The 27,404-nt window shown below is 28.5% G+C and overlaps 1 protein-coding gene and 1 pseudogene across 1 annotated transcript in view; both read right to left on the reverse strand.

Annotated features, from left to right (window-relative positions):
• Positions 1–3,497: 3,497 nt before the first annotated feature.
• LOC142322839 (uncharacterized protein CG3556) overlaps positions 3,498–27,404 on the reverse strand; it is an 87,742-nt gene continuing 63,835 nt past the window's right edge. Inside the window, exons 2-8 of the mRNA XM_075361914.1 lie at positions 23,647–23,934; positions 22,157–22,294; positions 19,177–19,337; positions 17,792–17,969; positions 12,745–13,051; positions 6,738–6,892; positions 3,498–4,330 (exon numbers count right to left, since the gene is read on the reverse strand). Of these exons, the coding sequence (XP_075218029.1) occupies positions 4,269–4,330; positions 6,738–6,892; positions 12,745–13,051; positions 17,792–17,969; positions 19,177–19,337; positions 22,157–22,294; positions 23,647–23,934 (1,289 nt within the window). The 3' untranslated portion in view covers positions 3,498–4,268. The remainder of the gene's footprint in view (positions 4,331–6,737; positions 6,893–12,744; positions 13,052–17,791; positions 17,970–19,176; positions 19,338–22,156; positions 22,295–23,646; positions 23,935–27,404) is intronic.
• On the reverse strand, positions 14,490–15,556 carry LOC142323054 (uncharacterized; annotated as a pseudogene).

Below are 27,404 nucleotides of genomic sequence, written 5' to 3' on the forward strand. Positions count from 1 at the left end.
TTTTCATAAGCTGTTTTAAAAAAATGCATTCAAATCATAATCATCATTGTGAATGAAATACACAGAAAAAAGTGGAACATTTGGTAGACTCATTAATGAAATGTAATGAAAACTAAAAATTTTGTTTTACTGTATCACAGACATATTTCTACATATGTTAACAGAGCTATTAGCACACCTGTCTTTCTTATAAAACTTACAGAATCAAATTAGTTTAATCAATTACAGTATAGTAATGATAATTAAAAGTATTTACATTTTTTTTTAAGTTGTAGCCTACCTAAATATTACATGGAATCAATCTGTTATATACAAAATTATGTTAACATTTATAAAAATAATACAAATAAATTTTTACGAAATAAGACACAGTCAAATATAAATTATATTGACACAAAAGTGTTTTAGGCCGCGTTTTGCAATTTTTAAGTATATACTCTGTCAAGAAAGTTTTTTTGTGTGTGCTAGCAATCAACAGATAAGTTATCTGTTATTATTGACAGACTATTGAAAATGAATATCTGTTACTACTAAGCTAAAAAGAAAAGTAAATGTTATAGTAACTCTGTGGATGTGTATTTGTTGTTTTCAGATATGGTTATAAAAATAAACTTAAAATATAATTTACTCATTTGGGAAATAATTCATTCTATTTTTTATTATTAAATTTTATTTATAACAATAATAATGATAATGATAATAATAATAATTATAGAAATAGTAGTAGTAGTAATAATATTAATAAAAATAATAATTTGTTTTGTCTTTACAACTCAATTTAATATACTTAAAAATATTAGCGATTATAAACTCCAATGCTACAAGAATTATAATCGTACATAAACTAAGCTTTTATAATAATAATTGAGGCTATATAATGTTATCCTAATATACATTATTCCATGCACCAATTAAAAAAGAAATTAATTATAAAAATTTTTTAATTAGTTATTTAATGATATTTGTAACATTAAAAATATAAAGATGTAACTACATTTTATACTAAACAAACTTACTTGGTTCAACAGCTGGCACTTATTTAATTAATTTTTCACTAAACAGTTAATTTTATTATGAATAAATAATTATTTGTCCTAATAATGTAATTGCAGTAATAATATACTATTAATGTGAAATAAATTTTTGAGTAAGAGTGCATGTAGTATATAATCAGTAAACTGATTACGGTTATTTAATTGCTGGCCTAAATATAAGACAATATTTGAATCACCAATTCCCTTAAAAGCATTTTAAATCTTTATGTTATTATATACTATTATTCGCTTTACATAAATTGTTTTTTTGTTATAAACTAATCATTTTGAGAACAACAGAAGCCCTAACATCACAAAGTTTTACTGTACTTAAAATTACAAAATAAGAATTAATTATGAGAAATGTTTATATGAATGATAATGCTTCAACTGAGAGTAAATATTAAATGAAGAATTCTGAAAGCAAATTGAAATATACAGAAAAAAAATATAAAAAATATAAAATGTCTTAAAAATTAAATATATTTTTATAAATTTTTTTTTTATTATCCAGAAAAGCTAATTTGCACCCATGTTATGCAGTACTGCTAGGCTTTGAAATTTTCTAATCCTCCTGTAAACACAGCTATGAAACATTAAATATTTTAAATTGTCTTATGATTTGTCACAACATTCACTGTTTTCAAAATTTATATAAAATTTCTGTAAGGTACAATTAGATTTCATTTAAAGAAAGCAATGTTGAAGCACATTAAACAATGTTTGACAGTAAAGTGGCTGCTATCATATCTCATTCGTTAGTTGAATGATTTATCAGTTTCTTTATTTTATTTTTTTATATAGCAGTTTAAAATTCTGCTGTTCAAATGGAATATTCCAGAACATTAAAAATAAAAATAATTAAATAAGTAACCCTTTTTCAAACAGAATATCTGTTCTGTAACACCAGAATTTCCAGTCTATACGTTCAACCCATACACGATGGAAGATCTAATTCACATATTGCAGGTGCTATGGCAAAAAATAAACTCTAGTTTTGAAGTTTTCATTAATCGAGCTCATTTTTTTTTTAAATTCTTGAAATTATGTCAGGTAAACAAATATTTCTTTTCATATTATTTATAATCTATTAAATTAACTTGTCAACAATAATTATTATATTTAAATATTAAATAAGAGAGCATGCTACAGTTAGACAAACTGTAGCATGTACAAGTTTAACAAACTTGTTATCACTTATGCAATAAATATAAAAGATGAAATTATCTAATTCCAAAAAAAATAATGTATAAAAATAGACCTTGTCTTCCTAATATTTTCTATGGGTATACTGTATAATGTAAGCTAAGATCTGTTGATACTGAACCATGAAAACATTGCAATATCATTTCTCTTCTACATGTTGGATTGCATACTTGATTACTGTTGTGTGTATTTTCACAGTGTAGCAAAGAACTGGAGTAGTATGGGCATTGGAAATTAATAAAAAATGGTTTCTAGACTTCTGTAGATCAATCTATATATCTTTATGTACTTAAATTTTTATTTTCAATAATAAAACTGTAAAAAAAAAAAATTGTGCAGCAGCTTCTGGGTAGACCGCTAGGAATTACAAATATTGAAGCATATGAATTTAGTTGATTGCAGACAAATTTCACAAACCAGCTAGTAACATTAACCCACAAAACAATGTAACTTATAAGTAGTAACCAGTCTCTGCCACCAGTATTTGTCTGATTCTAGTATCAAAGGAATGACCTGATATCTAGTAATTAATAACTAAGGCTCTCAGGAGAAATAATTTTAATTTCTATTTTGTTTGTCCAAACACGTTTAAAACATATGATATACAGCTGATTCAGTAATATGTGCAATTATTACTACTTGCTGTACTACCAGAATCCTGGGTTCAATTCCCAGTATGGATGGTAATGCTTTAATTTAAGTAAAAGTCCATCATTCTTGATTAGTAATATTGTTCAATGAATTTTATTTAATGTGAAAATTACATGTCCTAAATTCCATGAAAAAATGGCTTTCATAAATTGTAAACTGAAAAGCCCCAAAAGTAATAAGTGGAATGGCTAAAAAGAAAAAATATATAAACAGTTTTAAAAAATATTTAGGAAACTTTAAAAAATATGATAAATAAAAATATATATGTTTGTTTACAATTTATGTATCTGAATAGAAGCATATAACAACACTACATTTGCTATACTAGTCTTGCCATTGATTATTATTACTATTAAATGTGCTTTTACCAATTTCTCTTCATAGTAGAGGATAAAGATCGCAAGCTTAAAGCTATACGTTATTTTCTTATTGTATAAAATGACCACATAATATACATGTGAGTACTGAATATATATGTCAATTTACAATATTAATTTACTCTTTATAAATATACTTTAAATTAATAATCTAAGGATATTGAAATCCATCTATTTTTCATTTGATAAAACACTAAAGAAAATAAATAGACAAACTCAGTGGCTACAGTTAACAATTTTATTATTATTTTTTTTTCATAGAAGCACAAAAATGTTATTATTCAATAAATAATAAATTATTATTTTGTTAATTGTATGAGTCTGGTTCATGCACACTCAGCTCTGTGGCAAAATAATTTCTAATTCTATATAACTTCATGTTACTGATAACAACAACAATAATAACAATAATTCTCACATTATTACTATTATTGTAAAAAATAAAACTGTGTAAATTTAATAAAAATGATTCATGAAGAAATGTAAGATTATTATAAAAATTTGAAATATCTGTGTTTTATGTTTTACATCTTCTACTCTAATGTTTTAATAAAAAGTAATTTTAAATGAATACAAAATATCTTGTATTTAAGGCAATTTAAATATTTATTAAACAAATTAGTTACAAGAATTTAACTTCAATGAAAAGTAAATCAGCTAATTTATTATTTATAAGTAATTTCTTTGGAAAAAGGGAATACATGTACATTTGTGTAAGTTGCATGTATGTATGTTTGTTATATATGCTTCAATGTTTGTGTGTATTTGTGTTTGAATGTATACATATGAGTGTTTAAATACGCAAAAGCGTGAGTACATGTGTATATGAATGAATGTATGTATGTATATGTATTTGTATGGTTACGTGCACTGTAATAAAATTATGCACATTTTTTTCACACTGGTATTTTATGAGAGATATTACGTACATGGGTGGTGTATTACTGTACAGTGACTTTTGGTTGGCTTTTTAATATAATAGAACAATTATTAATATTATTTACAATTTTTTATACCAGAAAAGGTAATGTTCACCATCTTCAACAATGAGATCATCAACTCCTGTAAAAAAAAAATCACAAACATAAAGTCATAATTTATTACTTAATTTAACAACTATTTATTTTATGACTGAATTATTTGATAAGAGATATTAAAAAAAGAAAAGAAAAACTGAGCCCAATCAAGAAGGTTTTAAAACAGGGCCAGTTTTTTCTAGTTGTGAATTAATTGATGTATTTTCATGAACAAGTAGATAAATTTTGAAAGTAACAAATAAAGAGATGACATGTTACCTCAAAAGTTTAAGGCATATTTAACAGAAGAAGTAAAATCACCACTTAAGAATACATCTCTGATATTTTCTATATTAATTTAAGTTTAATATCTGCTTACTATACACTGTTATATTTTTAAAATATGAAACTAAACTTAACAACAATATAATTATGTATTTGTTTCAGGGGAACCAGAACTTCTTTACTACAAGTACAAAGAAATAACGCATTAGATAAATATATCACTCTGAACGAAATTCATGACGATTGAAAGACAAATGAGCAATAATTTACTCATAGTTTGAACAATTTTACACTGCCAATACACTTGTGTTATTATTAGATTAGATAATAAGTAAATTTCAAACTTAATATATAAATTGAATGAAAAAAGGTGATAGCAAACGAAAAAAGATGATAGCAAACATAAGAAACATAAAATGCAATCATAATTCATAGGCAAGATAGTTACAGTTTTGGTAATTTTCATTCAAAATGAATTAAAAGAGCAATAAACAGTGATTGGCTTATAATGTCCTGGATAAAGAGGGCCAGGGCCCAGTAAGCCTTTACCCTGGGGCCCAACATCACTTTCAGAGCCCTGTTTATTAAGCAACTATACATAACAGAAAACAGCTACATAAATGAAACTTTTTGTTTTCATTTTCACATTTTAACTCACAATATCTACTTGTACAATACCAACACCATAGTTTTTTTCTGATTTTTAGTTGCTATTCTTTCAGTGGTACTCCACAAAAAGTTTTGATAATTAAAGAAAACTCATTATTTATGCACCACCAAAATAACATCTATAACCATTTTTGAAGTAATATCGATAACCAATATAAAATTTAATGATTTGTAATTTATATGTTATTGCACATTCTGTTTTGTTTTTATCATTTCTATGATAACAGCTGCTCTCAGTTAGAAAAATGAAATGATTTAGAAAGTACATACTATTAAATGATTATGTATAATGTAATCAAATATAAAATAAGTATGAGTAAAAAAGAATAATGAAAACAGTATCGTACAAAAGAAATAGTGTTAACACTGTCATAAATTAAAAATTGAAAATTAAAATAGAATTCTACTGAATGTATATTGCACATTTTCAGTTGTACAACACATATATTCAGACATTATGTACAAATTATCATGACAGAGGAGCTGCTTGAGAAGTAATTATTATAAATTCTTTTTTAATCATATAAAAAACAGAAACACAAAGATTCGTTTTACTTTCCTGGCTACAGCAGCTGTAGCTATAATGGGACAGTATGTAGATCAGTAAAAAAAATTTTAAATTGGTCTTTTTTTAAATTTTCCTTAAGGAGAAATTAAAAACATATTTACAAAGTCCAAAAAATCAATTTTTTTCAGATGAATGTTTGTGCATTTGTACATAAGTATGTTGGCCTGTGTATTTATTCTTACAACTCTGCACCCTATTGACAAATTTTTCTCAAACTTAGTAGATAGGTACTACGTTTACGGGGAAAGACTGTATTAAATTTTTGCAAAAATTGGAAAAGGGAAAGCAGGTACGGGTGTTTTGGCCAAAATAAAATTTCAAATTTTTACTGAAGAGCATTTCCTTACAAAAGCTGAAGTTTTTTTTATCAAGATTACAAATTACAAAAATGTTTATTTAATATTTATCCCCTTCCCCAAAAAATGACTATTTATTTTTCTTTTCTTTAGCTATAACTTGTTTCAAAAAAGGAGTTAATGGGAATTGTTTGCATATATATTTTCTACATCAATAGTCCTTCAAACCACTTTAGAAGTATTTTCCCATCCCATTCCGATCTGTGGTATAAAATATTTTCTTAATTAAAAAACTTTTTTTTAAATTTATTTTAAATTTAAATCCATCTTTCTAATCACTCATTGGATTTAAAATGTAAAAATTTTAATTTTTTGATAGCTCTTACTCTAGTATTTCTTGAAAAAAAATTAGCCGAAAATTTTCACCTGCTTTCTAGAAAATTACAACTACCCGAATTCTTCTTCTTCTTGAATGGAGTATGGGAGCCTCAAAATGAAAATTTTTTTTCATAAATTCTAATTTTTAATGCTCAATATGTAATTTGATAAACCAAAAAGTTAATAAAATAAATTAATACACTGATAAGATTATAAAACATTAGATACAGTTATATATACCAAACTATCCGCTTTACCTGTTGGAGCAACAAGTTGATTGACAGGTGGATTACTTGGGTCTGGCAAACTTGGTAGCCTGTAGAGTAGCCAGTAATGGTAGCTCATAGGTTGTTCTTTAAAACCAGCCAGTGTGTGCACATAATGACCATTAGGCCATTCAGTAGCTGAAAACCTATTAATATAAACATGTTTAATTTACAGAATTTTTAAGCTTACATATACAATATCTTAATGTGTAAATAACATTCATTATAACACTGGCTATAATGTAAACAAATCCACATTTATAAGCCTAAATGTGATTGGCTAAGAATCTATAGCAAGGTGATATAGTTTTCTAAAAGAATATACGCAGTGGGCTACCATTTCAGTACTTTGATAATTTCAGTTGATAAAATGTTGTTTCTTGGATATATGAAAACTAAGAAATTCTTTTTTTGAAAATGATGCCAAAACCAAACTTTTACAAACAATGAAGAATACATTCACATTCTATGTTTATAAGAGTAATGGGTACTGTTACATTTCATACTGACCTGATCAGTAATAGTTACGATCTTGTGTTTCAAAATACATATACATTTGCTACAAAACCAGTATGTATTCTTCTTTTAATTATATAACTAAAAGTGATTAAGTGTATAAAAAGGTTTTCCAACATTTCAGTTGTGTCTTTCTTACACTAATTTAAGAAAAATCATATTAACTTATTGGGTTATTGGAAAAATTTAGTTTTTCAATTTGAAAAATTGTAACCTCAATTATTAAAATGAACACATCATTTGTCAGCAGTCACTTGGCTCCATTCTATTTCTATTCCATACTTACTTTTTATTTTCAATTTATTTGTTATATCCTACATCTTTAAATATATTTTTTTAATGTATTCTTACCTTTCTCTTTCACTATAGATTTTATCTGTACAGTTTCTTTCATTTTTTTAATTAACTAACCAACCTACCAACTAAATTCATTTCCTAATAAGAATTTGTCACAGTCTTTTTTTCTTTGATTTGTCAATTCTTCAGTAAAACATTTGCAACCATGTATACATTATTCAATAATACCACATTTCATAAGTTTCTTTTCATTCCCTTTCTAACATTCGTACTGTTCATGCTTCACAGCCATAGAAAACTGCAATTTATATAAATATTTAAAGAAATTATTTTCAATTCCTGTTTCTGTTTGACATTAGTAAATATATCTTCTTTATAAAAGGTCTCCTACCTTATCCTAACTTGATTTTATTATATTTCTTATATCTATCTTCTGTAATCTAGTGCTAGTCTTCTGTAATTTTACTGCCTAAATAACAACATTTTTCAACTTCTAGTGTTTAATGTTTACTTGTCTTAACATGAGGTGGTACTGAAGGTAATCTAAAAGTGTGTTTCTTCATTTATTACTGACATAAGTCACTCAAATTGTATACAATCTCAGAGTAACTCATCCTCTACTACTTTCTTTCCTGTTTCAGAATTGTTCTCTTCACTATAGCTGAATAATGGATTCTAAGCAGAAACAATGTGCTGTCATTGAGTTGTTGATGAAAGAGTGTTGAAGTCTGTATGACATCCACAGAAGACAAGAGAATGTTTATGGAGATGATACCACTGACAAGAGCAATGTGCTTGGGTAGAAGAAGAAATTTAAAGAATGTAAACCAGCATTAAAGAAAATGACATAGTGGGAGACCAACCGTAATAACAGACATGAAGGATCAGAGAGTGGATGAACTGGCATTGTAAGTACAGTCTAGCTGTGCAATAAGCCACAATCTGCAAACTTGTTGCACTACTGAAATCTAGTCACAGTGTTATACAGAAGATGGTAGAAAGCTAAAGTTATTAAAAAGGAAGTGTATTACATGGGATTTGAAGGAGAGAAACAAAAAAGTCTGCTCTGATCTACTGAAAGGATTTTAAATAAATGAAGACATATTTTTTCTGATCTAGCAACAGGGAATAAAAGTTAAGTGTATCTTTATGACCCAGAAACAAAGAATCAATCCAAGGAATAATGCCACACTTCTTCTCCAAGGCCTAAGAAGTTCAAGAGCTGTGATCAGCACAGAAAGTCAAGGTGATATTTTTTTTTTGTTATAATGACAAGGTTATAATTCTTCTCGATTTTCTAGAACATGACTATTCTGTCAATAATGAGTGATGCATTGAGATATTCAAGAAGCTTAGAGAAACCATGAGAAGGAAGAGACATGATCTGTATTTACTACGACAATGCCCAACCACATCACCTTTGGCAACAAATCAGATGATCACCAAATCAAGCTGGTAATTGACCTTTCATTTACTGAACAGCCTGGATTTGGAACTCTACCTGATCAGTCCAATGAGGACATTCTTTTGAGAAAATGATTTGATAACATATTATGTGAAAGTGGCTGTGAAGAAGTGAATGCAATGTAGCAATCTGAATGACCAATGTCAGTTAATAAAAGTGTTACGCCCACTGTTGCATTACTTCTGGTATACTCTTTGTAGAATTAGTTAAAATGAGAGTTATATAGTGTCATATTTTAACTTATTATCAATTTCTCTTTCTTCTTTCTTCAAAATATCATCATCATCATCATCTATGTCTTCCTTCTTCTTCTTTCTTTTTCCTGTTTAGCCTCCAGGAATTACCATTCATGTGTTACTTCAGAAGATGAATAAGGATGATATGTATGAGTGTAAATGAAGTACAGTCTTGTAGAGTCTCAGTTCAAACATTCCTGAGATGTGTGGTTAATTGAAACCCGTATATTTTCCTTCTGTATAGTCCTTTTTTGCTCTCAAAAAAAAAACAAAACAAAAGGTTTCTTACATCCTTCTATACATCTTTACTAATATATTTGTATTTCATTTACTCAACATACTTTTATTCTTCTATAGACTACATTCCTTCTGGGTAGGCTACTTCCCTTTCCTTAAATTACCTGATTTTCTCCATCACAACATTTCCCCTTCAAGCAGTCATCTTCTTTGCTACTTTACACAGTCTATTATTTTTTATTAGAACCGAATACAGTTTCTTGCCAATGACATCTTTGGCACATTTATTTGTTAGCCAAGGTTTTGCTCCCATCTGCCCTATTTTCCAGTTATTGTTTCTTCTCCTGCTTTCAGTATTTCCTTTTCAATTCATCCATTTATTTTCTACATTATCTCTTTTTATAGTAATTTCTAAATCTGTTCCTACAGTTTACAAAAAAAAATTACTCTCATATCATTTTTTTTCTAATTTTCCATTTCCCATCTTTTTTCTAGAATAACTTTTTAAATTCATAAACTTTAATGAAATTTCATCATAACTACATTACAGCTAGTTGGGTACATTTCACAATCCATTATTTGATTACAGAATTTCTTCACATTAATCATCAATAATCAATCATTACTAATTTAATTGTGTAATCTACCTGATATGAAATGATATTTTTGGCAATGTTTAAATTTGCCAAAAAAAAAGTGCTGAGCTTTTAGTTTATTTTGATCTGGTCATGACAATCAATTAGCTGGCACTCCTGAAAGGGTTACCGTCCCTTTTCAGATATCATTCCTTGGTATGACTTCTTCACAGATATCTCACCTATTGCAGTTGCTTCAGTGGTGTGGTTGTCTGCTTTTGAAAAAAAATGAGCCCTGAAGATATGGCTACAAACATAATAATTATTTTCTCATATTTATTTTGAAGAGTGCATTGAAATTGTTGTTAAGATAATAATTCTTGTTATTTTTTCTGCTAAGATCACTATAGTTTCTATGTTTAGTACTGCTGACCTTTCTTAGCTCCATTCTTTTACCTCTTGTTGACTTACTGTAAACTTATTGTAATCATAGTGAGTACAATAGGTTTTGACAATGGAGTTGTTCTAAAAGTGCCAACAAGGGATAAAAAAATGAAGCTAAGAAAGGTAAGCAGTACTAAAAATAGAAAAAAAGAGTATATTGGTTTAAAAATTTGTATATTCCTATAAAAACATTTTATGAGATAAAATATTCCTGTATAAAATGAGAAGACTAAAAGAAAGAATCCATTTCTTTTGCTAATGTGAGGATCAGGTTACCAAAGTATCAGCTGGTCTTTTACAATAATCACCATGTTTTTACAATTTCATATAAGATATGGAGAAATTAAAAGAAATCATATACTTTTATTAATAGGTTTTAATAACAGCTGTTAAAGTTTTCTACCTTTTTGTTCAGCTTGAACAAACCAGATGTTTTTCTGTTTTTATTACATCAAAAATTATTCATATCCTTAAAAAATAGGGTTAGTTAAATGGTTTCTATAGATTTAATATGTACTTCAACTAAACAAAAGGTTTTAGTAGTGAATATTATATTACAGATTTTTTTAGGGTCACGATTAACTGTATTGACAATGTAATATTCTAATTTCATATTCATAATATTTTACTGTAATATACTCGCATAAATGCTGAAATTTTCTTGTATCTCTTCTCAAAAATGTGAATAAAGGTTTTTCTTGAATTTAGGTCACTTATGGATTGCATGAACAACTAGTATATTTTTTTATTTTTAAGTTACACCAATAACTTTTCATTTTTTGTGAATGGAACTGTTTTCTCGCCTAAGACCGCACCAAGTTGTTGGCTTGTTTTGTTAGTTCTTGAAACACACTGAAATTCTTGATTTTGTTTCTAAATGTGTTCCGGTTTTGTGTTTCTTATTCGGTGATGTTTATTTCTCATATATCTTTATGGATATCATCAATTCATCCAATGTTTTTTTCAAGTTTTGATGTATGTGAAGATTGTTTTGTGAGTCTTATGAAATTCATGTGAGAGATGTGGTCATAGAATTGGATCTTGCAATTTTGGATTACATAGATGAGTTTTTCTTATTTATATATATATATATAAACAAAAATTATATACATATTTATATATATATATATATATAATTTATTTAATTAATTTATATATATTATATTTAATTTATTTATATATAAATATATATAATTTTTGTTGCCACATGCTGTGCTTTCTATCAGTGAGTGTGAAGCTAGCCAGCAGATGTCAGGGAACTTGCAGTTCATCTATGCACCTGCGCACACATTCCTCCCCACCAAACCAGTTGACCACGCAACTCTCCCACATAGCGACATTGCAGCTCCAACACTCGCAGGTGCCTCTAAAAGACCAGTACCAGTACAGCAAAAGTTGATTCCGTCACTGACTTCCACTAGGAGAAGAAGAAAAAGGAAGAAGTTCCCTGGCCAATCCATCATGGGACTTCCTGGCAGATGCCAACATTCCCTCAAGCAGTAGGTCTGACCAGCCTACTGAGGGAGCTGGTGTGTGCAGAGGTTACCTTTCCGCTCTACCTTCAAATGCCTTGGCCACTCTGGCACAAAGCCTGCTAGGGCAGGAGGCCTAGCAGTGAAGACGGAGCCAGATAAGGAATGCTTGGGGAGAACCGCCTCAGCTGCACTGGCGGAAGACAACCAACGCCGACCTAACACTGCAGGACTCTGGAGGCCACCACTGTCATGCTGTAGTAGGGACCCAACTGCTGCTGAGGGGAAGCTCAGTCTGATTCCAATGGACAAGTGGCGATTCCCCCACTACAGCCTCGTTGACATCACTGGAGACCAGCTTCCCAACAGCCTTTCTCAGGGCTATCTTGCAAAATCCACAAATGACCCTTTTTCAGGCCACCACTCCACAAACTTCAATAGCCCTTTACAGGGCTACCATAAGGTTCTAAGGTGCCATGTTTCATCGAAGCCATTTGGCGTCAATATATATATATATACGTTTTATATACAAATATTTCATTATAATAATACAAGAGTGGGTATTCTGAGCCATAAAAATATTACATTATAGAGAAATCCCTTGTAAAACAAATAGATTAATTCTGTACAATATCTAAAAACCAAATATTTTAAATTTCATAAATTAACATTATAACACTAATTAGCAGGGCAATTATTATTAAATTCAATAAAAAATTAAACAGCCCTAATGTTACACACTTAATGGGTACTTACACATAATGTGTATCTTTTTCAGCAGCAAGTTGCATTACATTATAAAAAGTAGAATTATGTGGAGTTGTAATGCTGATGGTATAATTTTCAGTGACATTGCTGCCCACCCAGAGAGTATAAGAAACTGTTACATCTTCATTTTTCTCTGTTTCACTTTCTGTTTTTGGAGTTACTATCACACCAGTTGGTTTCTTTTGTTTATCACTTGCAGATGATATTGTTTTATTTGCTTTCAATGTAGTATTTGGTTTAGCTTCTGGCAGTATATTAAGATGAGGTATGATAGCAGCTGAAGGTGCTTCAACATCTACAAAAATAAAACCACCAGATGATTCTTTATTATTGAGCAAGTTAAAATAAAATTTATTTATAATAATGGTTAAGTATTATGAAAAAGGGAATAAAACTAATTAAACACCCAAGGTGATGAAAAAATTTTATTTAGCTGAATAATATAAAAATCATTCTACTTATTATAAAAACTAGATATTGAAAAAGTTGTCAATAACAGCATATAAATCATTTCTAAATACACAAAATGAGTTATGCTAAACAATTATTGGAACAAAACAATTAAGAATTCACTCAAGAATCATTTATATAAAGAAAGATTCAATTAAAAAAAACATATTTCAGTTGTTAAGCAGTCATCAGCAATAATGACAGAATTAGTAAAAATAAATACAAGAGAAACAAACAAATATTATATCATTAAGAAAAAAAATTTTTCAACTGAAATTGAAATTCACTCTTACTCCTTTAAAATTCATTACTTATTTATTATTTTTTTATTTTAAATTATTTCAATTATAAATGTTTAATGTAACATTATAATCTTAAAGGTGAATAAACTAATAATAAATTTTAAAGGAATATAATTAATTTCAATTAAAAATAGTTTTTATAATTATTATTTTAATTTCAAAGGAGCGTGTAGGGACTTAGCATTATAAGCCATGGTCACACTATTTTTAATGAAAAAATTAAATAAGAAATAATTAAAATGACTAGGAAAGGGCATTTCCTGTCCAGTTATTAATTAAATATTTGAGACTCATCTATGTCAAAGAAAAATAGACAAATATAAATTTGTGGAGCTTTCCAAACCACATTAAATCCAGTTTCATAAATAGATGTCACTATCTAGAGCAGAAAATGATTTCTTGATTATTAAAAAATAAAGAATATATATATTTATTTATTATAGTTTATTCTGATCAGTAAATAATAATATATTATGCAGATCAAATCATGAATAGGAGGTGTGCTGCTCAAAGATTAGGAAAAAGAAATTCCCCACATTTGTCAAGATGGGTCAAGAGCAACTGTGGAAAACCGTTGAACAAAGTAATATCACAAAACTACAAAATACTGTATAATACAAACTATATAATATTCATAAAATAAAAGGGTTATCAGAGATAATGCCTAATACTAAAAGGTCTATTCTATGAAAAGGTCCTCTACAGGTTATGGTCCACCTTTCAAAATGGTCCTATCACAAAGGATGCCCTCATACAAAATGTCCTACAATGCCAAATGTCAAAAATATAAAATGTCCAGTAACCAAATTGTGCTAAAATGTCAATAATTTTCTAAGGAAGTTAAAGAAATCAGAATATGAATCAACTGTTTATTGACTTAAGAAAACACACCATTATATTGGCAATCTGGATGAATGGGTCATATTTGCTATTGAATGGACATTTCTATTGAATACCAAATTAGCATAATATGAATTTATTTTATAATTCATAATCATTCTGCTGAGTTGGACTGCTGTGAAGTTTCAGATGATAAGAGAATGTCCTTAAATAGTGGAGATGTTGTTTTCGTCCTTGTACTGCTGATACTGGTCAATCAGTGCAGCCACTCTCTGTTGGTTTAAGAAGTATCTCTTGCTTAACGGTTGTTTTATAGTGATGTGTCCAGTTAACAGTTATGTAACCAATGTTTCTGTTTCATTTTGTTATTGCTGAAGGTATTCATTGAAGCATTACATATTTATGTATATGGTGGGCCACAACTAACCTTTGTAATTCTGACTGAAATCCTTCAACTGCATTATTGGTTCATTGATGAAATTTACCACTAAATCATAAACATTCCACCATGTGGGAGAGAATCTTGGAGGTAAAATTCTCTTCCAACCTCTTGCAGGCCAGGCAATGATGTATGTAGCTTCAATGTACAATGCCAACTCCAGTACATCTTTGTCGAACTGGTCATTTAATAATTCCCCAATCTGAGTTAAATCTTGCAAAGAAATGATTGGTAATGCCATCATCTCTTATATTTGTGGATGATGCATGTCCCAGTATGCATCTCTGCCCCTTATTTGAAACATTTCGCCAGATGGATTGTGCAAAATGAAAGAGACAGGTCGTTGTACTGATATTTGGAAAAGCTTCTCAACAGGCAATGTTTCCCAGCTCAGAATCTGACACTGAAAATGTTGGATTTAAGACAAGATTACTGACTGTAGCGTAATTTATCAGTTCGCGATGCACTGAAGCATATGTCAAAGTATGCCCAAAGTGTGAGGCAACAAACAAGTGGAAACACATAATTTCTGATTAAACCATGTGTTGTAAACAGTTGAGTGAATTGATTAGGTACTTATTTTGAAGGTTCCACCACTGTAAATTATGTCGCTCAGAAAGAAGTTGTAAGTTTCTTGTGTTGAAATCATCAGAATTCTTTTAGTACAGGGTAAACCAGAGCCATAAATAAAAAAACTTTCCCCTCGTAATGTATTAGCGTATGGTTCTTCAATTACTACTTGGCCTAAAGTTAATGGTACCAGTACCATTAACTCGTCCGTGCTCCAGAGCACGGACACAATTTTGTTGGTGGAACACAGGGTGAGTGAGACCATTTCGTTGTGGTAGTGATGCCAAAACTTCTTCATTACTGACTTGTGATATTTTGTTTCTTGCCACTCCAGCAGGTTGTTCGATAGGTTTTGCATTTGCGCACCTTCTTATTCTGTTTGAAACGTTTTGTACATGCACTTCCAAGTATTGGTATTTTGTCTAAGTCCTTGTTTGTTGTGTACCTGTCATTGCACACCTTCCAATTAAAGTAATGATAATATATAAATATTATAATTTTTTGATAATAAAAAATCCACAGGCATTTTGTGAGATTGGGCTTGTATAATATCATTAGTTTATTTTTTTGTGTTAAAATAATTGAAGCCATGGGTCTCAATGTTTGTGACTGTAACATAAAATTTTGTGTAAGTTTATGATATCATTACAACATTAATAATGTATCATTAACAGTAGGAAATACAATAATTTACATTATATTGACATAACCTGGAAATGTTAATAATTCGTAGTTAACAAATTAAATACAATGACTTACATTACATTGGACCTAGTGCACAGAGCAGTGCAGGAATAGGATAAATGTTGGACATTTTGGTTGAATGGGCTAGTTAAACACTGGACATTTTAACACTTAGAAATATTTGTTGCTGAACATCTCCAAAGACTATAAATAAAAATAAAGACTACAACTAAAAATAATAAATATAAAGAATAATACTAAACATGAAGATACTAAATAAATAAAATAAACATAAAAGATAATGATTTACTAGATATTAATAGAAACTATTTGTATACATTAAATGAATATGCAGAAATTCAGGGTTTTTGTTTTAATTAGTATTATTTAAAAATTCATCACAGTAATATTATTCTATAACTGTAATCTTTCAATTAGACAATTTGATGTTAAACACGCTGGAGTTTATAGTTTATTAATTTATTAAATATGGGAGGAGACGTTAATAAAACTCTTGTACACCGAAGTATTATGCTGAGTTATATGAAGCAGTTCTACTACATGTTAGATAAGAAGTGTGTTTTAATTTTTTTTAGAAATAAGTGACTTTTTTGGCAGTATATCTACAAATATAAACCCTTATTGTATTTTTTTTTAAATTTTATCTACTAAATATGAGTCTACTATAATTTTCTCTGTTTAATATATACAGGTACCAAACACTGGTCCGATTCCTTCCTCAATTTTCATGTTGAAATAGATAATACTATAATACAGATGGGAATAGTTGTTAGTATAATAAAGTGATTATAAGCTTTGCATTTTATTTAGAAACTATAACGTGAAAAAGTACAATTTAATTTTATTGTACATAATATTTGAGTTAACCTATCCAACTAAAGCTAGAATTGAATTCTCAAAAGTTTTGCGTAGTTAGCACATATTTGGATATTTTCATAAAAAATCTTTTACCTTATGGCATGTCATCTGTCCTAGCAATTTTTCAAAGAATAAAAGCAGAAACTTCACAAAATTGAAAAGGATGTAGTATCTTTAAAAGATATATCAGTTCTTAAGAAAATGAATAGCAGCTTTTTTCAACCCTGAAAGAAGTCTATATTAACTAAAAATGGTTTTACAATTAAAAATATATAAATATTATTTCTTATTAAACTCTTCAAGGCCATAGTCTTGATTTTAATAAATTATAATATAATAGAGGTTATGATTACTCTTCCACCATCCAACACCTGCACACATGACTGATGTACGAGGGTGGTCCAGAAGTAACTTACATTTGTGTCTAGAGTGGAGATGGATGGGGATAGAGTACCCTCTTGGCGTCAAAATGTTTCTACACTAAGTACGCATCAAGCTGTCTTAGCATGTGGACTGTGATTTTTCTACTTTGTTTGTTGTGAATTATTGAAATGTGCACTTAAGTAGAAAATCCCGCAAGTGCCCTCTGTAGAAAATTCTACAGAGAAGGAATTGAAAAGCTTGTACATCATTATGATAAGTGCCTCAATTTAAATGGCGACTATGTAGAAAAATAGTTTAAGATTGTCCCTTTCAAATGTGTATAATAAAATTTCTTTTTTTTTATTTGGTTGGTTTTTTTATTTCAAAACTAAAGTTACTTTCTGGACAGCCCTCATACTAATCAGTACTCAAAAGTTTGAACACAATGAAAAAAAAATGAATTCATTATAATAAATAAATAATGGTAAAACACAAACTGGTATCTTACCAACAGGTGATTCATCACAATCTATTTCTCTCACAGATCCAAGGCCTTTATGAGCAAGAGCTAATATAACTTCAGATGTTGTGGTAACATCAAAAAAGGCACCATCTGGGCCTTGGTGATCTAATAGCCAACTCACAGCAGAACTACGATTCCAGGCTTCAGTTTCATCACCAAGCGCCTATGAAAACCAAATATTTAAAATAATCTACTTTCTTCTGAGAAATATACATAAAAAATACATAATACTCTAATAATACATCACCAAAATTATTTATTCTACCACTCTTATTAACATTTCTGATATTCAGATATTCTTTCCAAGCCTTGGCTCAAAGAATGTAATGTCTATTTTGTGATGACCTATTGAGTAGTCCACAGATAAAGTCCAATTAAAGAATTATTTTGACTTCAAAGTATTTTACCCATGAGAATTTCGTCATATTAAACTATAAAATGAGGAAAAAGAAGAAAGAAACTTATGTTTTTTTACAAAATGCAATTATAATTTTTCATTGCTTTCAGTCCAGAATTTTAAAAGCTTAATGTATGCTAAGGATCAGGTTTCTGTAATATAGGCCATACACCCATTAACCAATCAGGACCCTCAGCAACCAGCAACATCAGCAAGGGCACTGGTATCCTCTTTCAAGAATCATCCTTAGTCAGGGCTCTCTACAGATACCATCTGTTACGGTATCACATATGGTACACTATCTGGTTCTTGAAGTTATGTCTTCTCCCTTTCCAGTAAATGTACTAATGCCTAGAGGAAGAGTTAATTTTTTCCATGAGAGGGGAAAATATATATATCTGATTTCCAAAACGTTTGAAAATAAGCATAGCTAGTAAAAAACTTACTATTAAATTTACTCAATGTGCAATCTGTCTGATTCCACAAAGAATTACTAAATTTCTATAATTTATGAATACATTTTTATATGTAAAGAAAAAAATATTTTAAACTGTAATCTTTCTGAACAAACTCAATCAAAATTTATTAATACAATATTTTCAATCTCTCATGCGACCTTCTTCAGTGGCTGGTTGAACTGTTCTCACCCTGGTGTCACCTGATGTTAATGCTAGTGGTTTTATTCAGTCAGGTAGACATTGTTAACTCTGGTTTTTCATTTAGAAATTGATAGTTTTAAATCATTTTCTGATCTCATCATGGAGAAAAGAGAGCAAAAAAATCAAATATATTAAAAAAAATTACCATACCAAAAACTGTATTATAAGGATGTTAAATTATATTGTATTAATATTCTTGTAAACAGTATCTTTATAATTAAATAATGTAAAAACAAATAGAGATTAAAAGGTGACTGACTATCTGTCATGAGTAATATACCTAATAACAGTGTCATATAAATTAATCCAGGTACCTGAATTGCAAGGGCTGTGCTATGAAGACTTCCAAAACCACCATCAGACTGTTGAAGATGTGCTAATGCCAGAATTGGTTTCTTTAAATAATGTTGCAAGTTTCTGTTTCGGTGGTCCCTTACAATACACTGGAGAGCCAACACTACTCCCCCTAAAGAATCTAAAAAATAAAAACAGTTTGTGCTAAATCAGATTTTAAGTAACAATGGTAACAAAAGAATTATTTATATGCACATATACTGAAGAAAATTATGTGATGAATTCACTAAAGCAGAAACTACTTTAAAACAAATCATTAGTTTGGTCTGCTAAACAGAATTATTTATTTACTAGTGATTCATGAGGACAATGTGAATGATATCTAAAATAACAATGTTCCAGTGTTACTGACAACACAATAAAAGTAAGATTAAACTTAAAAAAAATCTGCTAAATCTGAACTGGTATTTATCAGTGGTTAATAAACATAGCAGCAGATGGTGCTCAAAATAAAAAAGGACTGTAAGGAGCCATATTTTTAACCAAATGATTGTCATATAGAGATATAAAATGAAACTATTTCATTTATTTAAACTCAGTTTCATTTATTTGTTCCACAAAAATATTAATCAATTTTTTACATTTATAAAAACAGTGTTATTCTGTTAAAATGAATGTTATCACTGAAATCAGTCTATACAACACTGAAAAAGTAAAACTAAGTTCTCTATCTGTAACTTTGAAAGAATCAATCAAATTGAATGACTTTTTTTATTTTTCTTAAAGAAAAGGTCAGTTAGGTCAAGGTAACTTTTCTTTTTTTTTTTTTATCTGTTTAGCCTCCGGTAACTACCGTTTAGATAATTCTTCAGAGGATGAATGAGGATGATATGTATGAGTGTAAATGAAGTGTAGTCTTGTACATTCTCAGTTCAACCATTCCTGAGATGTGTGGTTAATTGAAACCCAACCACCAAAGAACACCGGTATCCACGATCTAGTTAGGTCAAGGTAACTAATTTACATATACATACAGTAGCATTTTGAGTAAAAAACATTTTGTCAGTTAAATGAGAAACAGAGCTCTTGAAAACATATATAAAACTTATTTCATTTGATAGAAATTTACTCATTTATTTGCAGTAATATCTTAAAGATCAGCCAAAATTAAACAGCTAAAGCCTATAACAGTTACTATGAATAAATTTATCATTTTTTCTACCAAAACAAAAGGTGGATTCAAGAATCATGAGAGAAAGTATCTGGGGAGAGTCCTGTCTTTCTGACAAAGTAAGTATTAAAACTGCAGCTAAAAATTACTTGCTACAACCAAACTCCATCTAAAAAAGAATACGCTTTAATCTTTCATTAAAATGGTTAGAAGATAAGGTAAATAGGTAATGCAGGCGAACACATTAATAGATTTTTTAAATCTTGAAAACTAACCTTTGGATTTGTGACACTTCATTCTTAAAAAGGAAAATCTTTGAAATCAATTTACAATTTCCCTCTCTTGCTGAAATTAATTAAGTCTTATGAATGTATGTAGATGTAAATAGAATTAATTCAAACTCACATTTTAAATGTTGAATTTTCAGTTAGATGACCTAAACAAATAGTCTCTCTTACTTAACTAAGGACCAAGGAACAGGCTTAATATTTCTGTCATCATTTAATTTTACGAGTATTAGATATTATAATTATTGAAATTGAAAATAAAATCAACTTTTGAGTAACACAGGAAATCATCATTGGAATTTTAGCACTAAATTTTATCAGGTTAGGTTAAAATAGAATTTAATGTTTTTCTTTCATGAAATTTTACTATCTGTGCTTGTGTATTACTTATAAGAAAATAGTAAGAAACAATTAAAGAGAGATTGATTAAAATAATTAGATGAAAACTATACTTTATTTTAATCTGCTAGTAAAAAGAAAGAAATCAATGAATGAAATCATTCACAATCCAAGAGATCAACATAGACCCTCTGAAAACCAATCAAACTGATCCAAAAATGTTAGCAGAATCATTAATGTATTAAGTAATCTATTGATTTCATTAATTTGTGAATTATCATGAAAGATCTGATGTTATAAAAAGGAACTATATCACAGATCAGGAAGATCAGTTATGATATTAAGAAATTTGTATAAAAACAAAATTTCATGGATTTGTTATCCATATGTCACTACTGCCTCATGAAATTCACCCACAACTTGTGAATAGAAACATTTCTTGTTCAGTAATTATTACTTTTATGATATAAATATACCGAGAACTTATTTTATAAATCCTAAGAGTGTTGTCAATAAAGTAAGGATTCCACATAACAATACGTACTAATGTGTAGAATCCTTAATAACAATATTCTGTTATTAAGAAAAAAAATATTGTACAATTAACCATTTTATTTGTACAATATTTTTTTCTTAAAAACTTATGTTGTAACAATACATAAATGAATGAAGTTTTATTAAATTATACTTTTTTTCATTCATCATATTCCTCATTGTTCTAAAAACTAGTGAAAAAATGTAATTAGCATGTAATTCTTACTTATTTACTAAAATGTACAAAATACCTAATTGTACTGTAAAGAAGTATGTGTAAAATCATTTGTCAAAAAAATTTTGTGACTTCATATAAAAAACTGTAATAAGTAAAAATATATTGTAGATTACATGATAGTGAAACACATTAAATGAAATGTAAAGAATATAGTATTTTTGAACACGCTTTAAAAAATGTTATCTTTTATCCTGCAGAGCACAGACTGCATTTCAAATTACATTCACGTCATAAAACTAAAACTTTGAAGTCATAGTCAGTGTAATGTTAAAATACATATGGCATATTTTTTTATTAAACATAAAAAAAAATTCTTATAAGTTAGTTTTGCATTAATTCAAATATTTAATTTAATAAATAGCTGAACATGTTATAATGAAAATAATAATAAATGCTGAATATAAAATATGTAATAAAAGTTATCTAATTACCAACAGTATGTTTTGAATTAGCAATATCAAGAAGGCGACGGATTTGACGTTTACGAACATGAGCACCAGAACTACAAACTGCCAATGAACATAATGCAAATTCAGAGTCTGATTCAGCTTCATGGTGTAATAATGAGCCTGAAGTAACATAAAAATCATTTTATAAAAGAAATTTATGAGATTAATTCTGTTAAGCAATAATTGTATAAATTATTACAAAATTTATCACACTATTAAATTTTTATAAAGTAATAAAATACATAAGCACAATTAATATTGTTTTGATTTATCTGATTAAATTTTTGTTAAATGTTACCTACATTCACATATTACTGTAAATGTTCTGATTCTGCTATTAGCAATTTCTGGAACTTAAGATTTGTTCCCACAGACAAATCAAAGTAATTAAATATAAAAAAAAGTCCCTAACTCATTCTTTTTATTATCCCCTAATACTTATAAGTAATCAGATTACCTAATTAATTTAAATAAACCAATTAATTTTTAAAAGATAAGCAAACACATGGCTACTTAAAAAAAAACTGAGCTTTTACCAACAAAAATTTATAAATTTTGCACACCTAATTAATTACAAAAATTTTCTATTAAATATTGTTTTTAAACTAATTCATTTAGTACAAGAATGAGGAGTGCTAATTAATTTTCAAACTAATCAGTGAGAAATGTTGAAGAACTTATAAAAATCAAAACTAGATTCACATTTAAATGTTAAATAATCATTACCAGGACCCAGAAAAGTAGTAAAAAATTAACATAAATATTCAACAAAAACATCTCAAATTAATAAATGAATATATGAAAAATATTGAAAAAACAAATCACTTCTTAACAAAACACTACATTCCAAGTTGTAAATTAATTACATATTGACTGTTGTAACTAAGGTAGCCTGTTACTTTTGACTGTTCATGGAGAGATTTACAATACTGTTTTTAATTAACAGTTAGTTTTTGTTATGACTAATATCATTTTTTTTTATAAACATAAATAAAAAAGCTTTTTGTAAGAATTCTAATTTATTTGTATTATTTTACATCTACATTTACTTTTATTTCAATATTTTATTTTGTTTTTACATTTATACAGCAATTCTTCTTCATATACAAATAATGATTGTCGTTTAAAATTGAAACTATTGATGGTGATTCAGTTATTTGATTACAGATTTGGCAACACATTATTTACTCACAAGTTTTTATAAGAGTGAAAAAATAAGGAACTAAATTTTGAGTAATTATATTGTTATGAAAACTGACTACTGAATTTTTTCCTTTCATTTATTTTAATTCATGAAAATATGATAATTATTTTATTAATTTATTTATGAGAATATCCATACAAGCATCTCCATATGTGTGTACTCTTAACTGCACATAATAACAGGGAATAAATGAAAAAAATAAAATTAATTATTTAAATAAATCTTTTTATTTAACTACCAATAAATTTTAAAAAAAAATTATATATACCTATCAAGTCATGGCCATGAAATTGTCGAGGATCATGGCAGTTAGCAGATAATGCCAATGAATACATGGCAATCTTTGCTGGAGTTAGTGCTGGTGTTTCATGATGCCGCCACAATTGAAGTACAAGATTAACTTCCATTTGTTTGGTCGTTAATTCTCTCTCAAGGGGATCTCCGGTCCTCGTCAATGAAACTGCTAAAAGAGCTTGCGTTGTCTCAAGACCTCCCCATCCCCAGTCTTTACCTCGCTGAGAGACTAGCCACTGAAGAGCTCGCTCTAATTCTTTCTCTGTAATAATAATATTTACATTTGTAACAAAATATATATGGTGATAAAAATTATGTATTCATTTTTTAAATGAGTAAAAAATAAATTAAATTGAGAAAGGAATGTTAAAATATTTAGCATTTAAATATAATTGCTAATAATAATTGTCACAAAAATAAAAATATAAATACATATCTTAAATCCTGTAATTCTTAAATATTATGGAACTCTCTAAAAATGGACAAAGAAAATATTTTACACAATTAGCAATGAAGTTCATGTAACAAATTAAATTTTTCCTGTATTACATACCAAAAAATAAAACTCATTCTATTTGTATAATAAAACTCATTATTATACATTATTATACTCATTATTCTATTTGTACATTAGTGTTATTTATTAAATATGATCAGTTTTTATAATCAATAACTTATCTTATTGTTCAAAGGAAGTATGTGTCTTATTATATAATGCAAGCTGTCTATGTTTTGGAGATGGAGTTTGAACACTAACTTTCTTTTTTTCAGTATTTCAGATTAATTCATTACTGAGTAGATATGACGTGCATAATACATACAGGAAGGCGTTTCATTAATTAGTTGCATTACACTATATATCACAATATTTCTTATGATTGTAATGCATATAAAACATTAAAGGTACAAGTGACACTAATCAGAGTTGCTTTCTCTGATGGTAATGATTTTCACTTTATGGCCAGATCCTATGGTGAACACAGCAAAAGGTACAATTTGTAGGCCTTGATGTCTCCTTAATTTCAGTCAGCTTGATATGGTGATACACAATATAACAGTGCACTGAAGAAGGCAGCTGGAAACCATTTCATCTCTCACTCTTTAGTAAAACTTGTCGTGGAATGCTTGTTACTTCTGGAAATGGCTGAGCCATTTTCATGAATTACTGACTTTTGTCAGGTCTTAGTGGCAGAACCCACTGACAACAGTGGGTTCTGCTTTAAGAAAATCAGTCTAGTCATTTAAAACAACTGATTTTGTACATCTTCAGTACAAAACTAATTATATTGTTATAGCTCATAATAAAATTATAATCAATTTACTGAAGGTCTGAATAATTTTGTTTTGCACAAAATGGCTGTAAACACACTGTAATCAGTACATTTTACCTTATATAAGAATAATTATTTAATTGTTAACAGGTGTCCAAGAAATGGGAAATCCTTAAAAACAATGAATGCATTTTAATTTTATACAATTATTTATATGAGGTACTGCATGATATACATTCAGTTTATTTAAGTTAATGTAATTAAAATTTTTATTTTAATTGATAACTTAATCTGTCATTTTAAGACTAGCCTTTAGTAAAATCTTAACACAAAGATTATTTTTTTACATGACTGCCCAAAAAGGAGTGTATTGTATTTAGGCTGTACGTATGTAAGTTTGTTCCATCATAGCAGCTCAATGACTGCTGAACCAATTTAGATGTAAAACCATGCATTGGAATCCTTATTAAGTTACCAGGAGTTTCATAGGCTATATAAATATATATGTATACATATGTAGTAGTGGAGATTTTCCAGTTAAAGCACAAAGTTTAATGAATTGAATTAATGAACTGTGAGCCTCTATCTCTGTGTTAGCTGGCTTTGAAGTAAATGATTCAAATGAATAATATTACAAAAATAGCAGAATTAAATTTACATTAAATAAAATAAAATAATATTAAATAAATTTTAAAAAAATGTTTGTTTACTAATAATGGGCTTCTCTTGGGAACTGCATGTGAGGCTTGAGTGGTGAGATGATGCGAACACCTTGCGCAAGGCTAGAGCAATCACCACCAACTGGTAACAACAAATGAGATGTTCCTGGGGCGCAATTTTGGGAGGTATAATGGGGTGTTCTTATAATATCTCTGCAAACAATTGTCCGATTTTAAAAACTGAAATGGGGTATTTGTTAGTAGGTTGAAAGCTAACATTTGCATACATCAGGTACACTCTCGATCTAACAGATCACGGTTATTCAGAAATATTGTTAAATCTTTGCAACCAATCTTTCAATTTTCAAAATTCAAACGGGGTATTTGCTAGTATAATACAAGATCATGATGAAATGAAATCAGAACAAAAATAAACTGATATTCTCAGAAAACTCAAGTGGCCTGCGCTACACCAACACCAGCTAGAGCACGGCTAGCTCCCATGAACGGTCTTTGTAGTTTGATGGAAGTATGATTAGAGGTAATGCTGTCACCATAGGATTAAGGATTGAGCCCACTATTGTCGAATTTGATGCTTTAGGGAGACAGGGCAAATTAGAATGGCCTATGCTGCCACTAATATTGTGCTGGGCTGTAACGGTGCATAAACTACAAGGGACTACCCTAGATAATAGAGCTGTTGTAGATCTGAGCACTCGCATATTTGCCAAGGGCCAGGTCTAAATAACACTGAATTGCATGAAAGAACTTAGCCATTAGTTGTTTGCATCCCAGAAAATTGCTGTGTGATTCACACGATAAAAAGTCTCTCGAGGATCTCAATCACTTGAGAAATCTGTAAGTTAGATTGGTATATGCCAATTAAATAAATAAATAGAAATATTTACAAGTTTCCTCATTTGGCCTAGTACGTTAAATACATTATATCCATAAGTTTTCAAATAGTGAATTTTTCTCGATGATCAATAAAAAGTGTTAAATAATAAAAACAATTATAAAAATTAAAAAACACGACTGCTAACAAATAAATAGTAAATAAATAATTGAACTAAAAAAAGGACAATATAGAAATAAAAAAATAAAACAATATTTAATTGCAGTCAGGGGGGGGGGGTTTATGAATAGTAATTGTTCTATATTAAAGGGCTCTGAACAGTAATTATTCTATATTAAAGAGCCTTTCGACTGCATTTAAATATTTTCGTTGAAGGACAAAATTTTCTTATCGATGTAAGACCTGATGAGAACTTAATCATTAGACAACATAAATGACTGCTATTTCTACAACATGAAAAAACATTTAAACAAATTAAAACTGTCTGAAAGTTGATTGATTGGTCACCTATTATTTTATTTAATTAAATACTGCATAACAATGTCTAGTCATTACTTCCATATCTTGTTTTCTTTTTTTTTGGTTTGATTTATTGCTTATTTTTTTTAGTTCAATTTATTTATTTTTTGGCAGTCGTGTTTTTAATTTTTATAACTGTTTTTATTATTGTACATTATAATTTCATATAATACATGAAATCATTATTATGAATATTGTTCCCACATTTTGAAAATATGTAAAAAAGATGTAATGTCAGTCCACTCATAAAAATCAGTAAATTCTGATTTATTTTACTCTTCATACCATTAATTAAATTTATTATCTATCTACATGACAATACTTTTCTATGGGAATTAAACTACTTAGAATACTTGGATGGTTCTTTTACATCCTTTATAATGGCTAGCTATTCTATTTGTAATTTAAAACCTGCCACACCATTAAT

The sequence above is a fragment of the Lycorma delicatula genome, chromosome 4 (assembly GCF_047948215.1).
Source record: "Lycorma delicatula isolate Av1 chromosome 4, ASM4794821v1, whole genome shotgun sequence".
NCBI classification, from domain to species: Eukaryota; Metazoa; Arthropoda; class Insecta; order Hemiptera; family Fulgoridae; genus Lycorma; species Lycorma delicatula.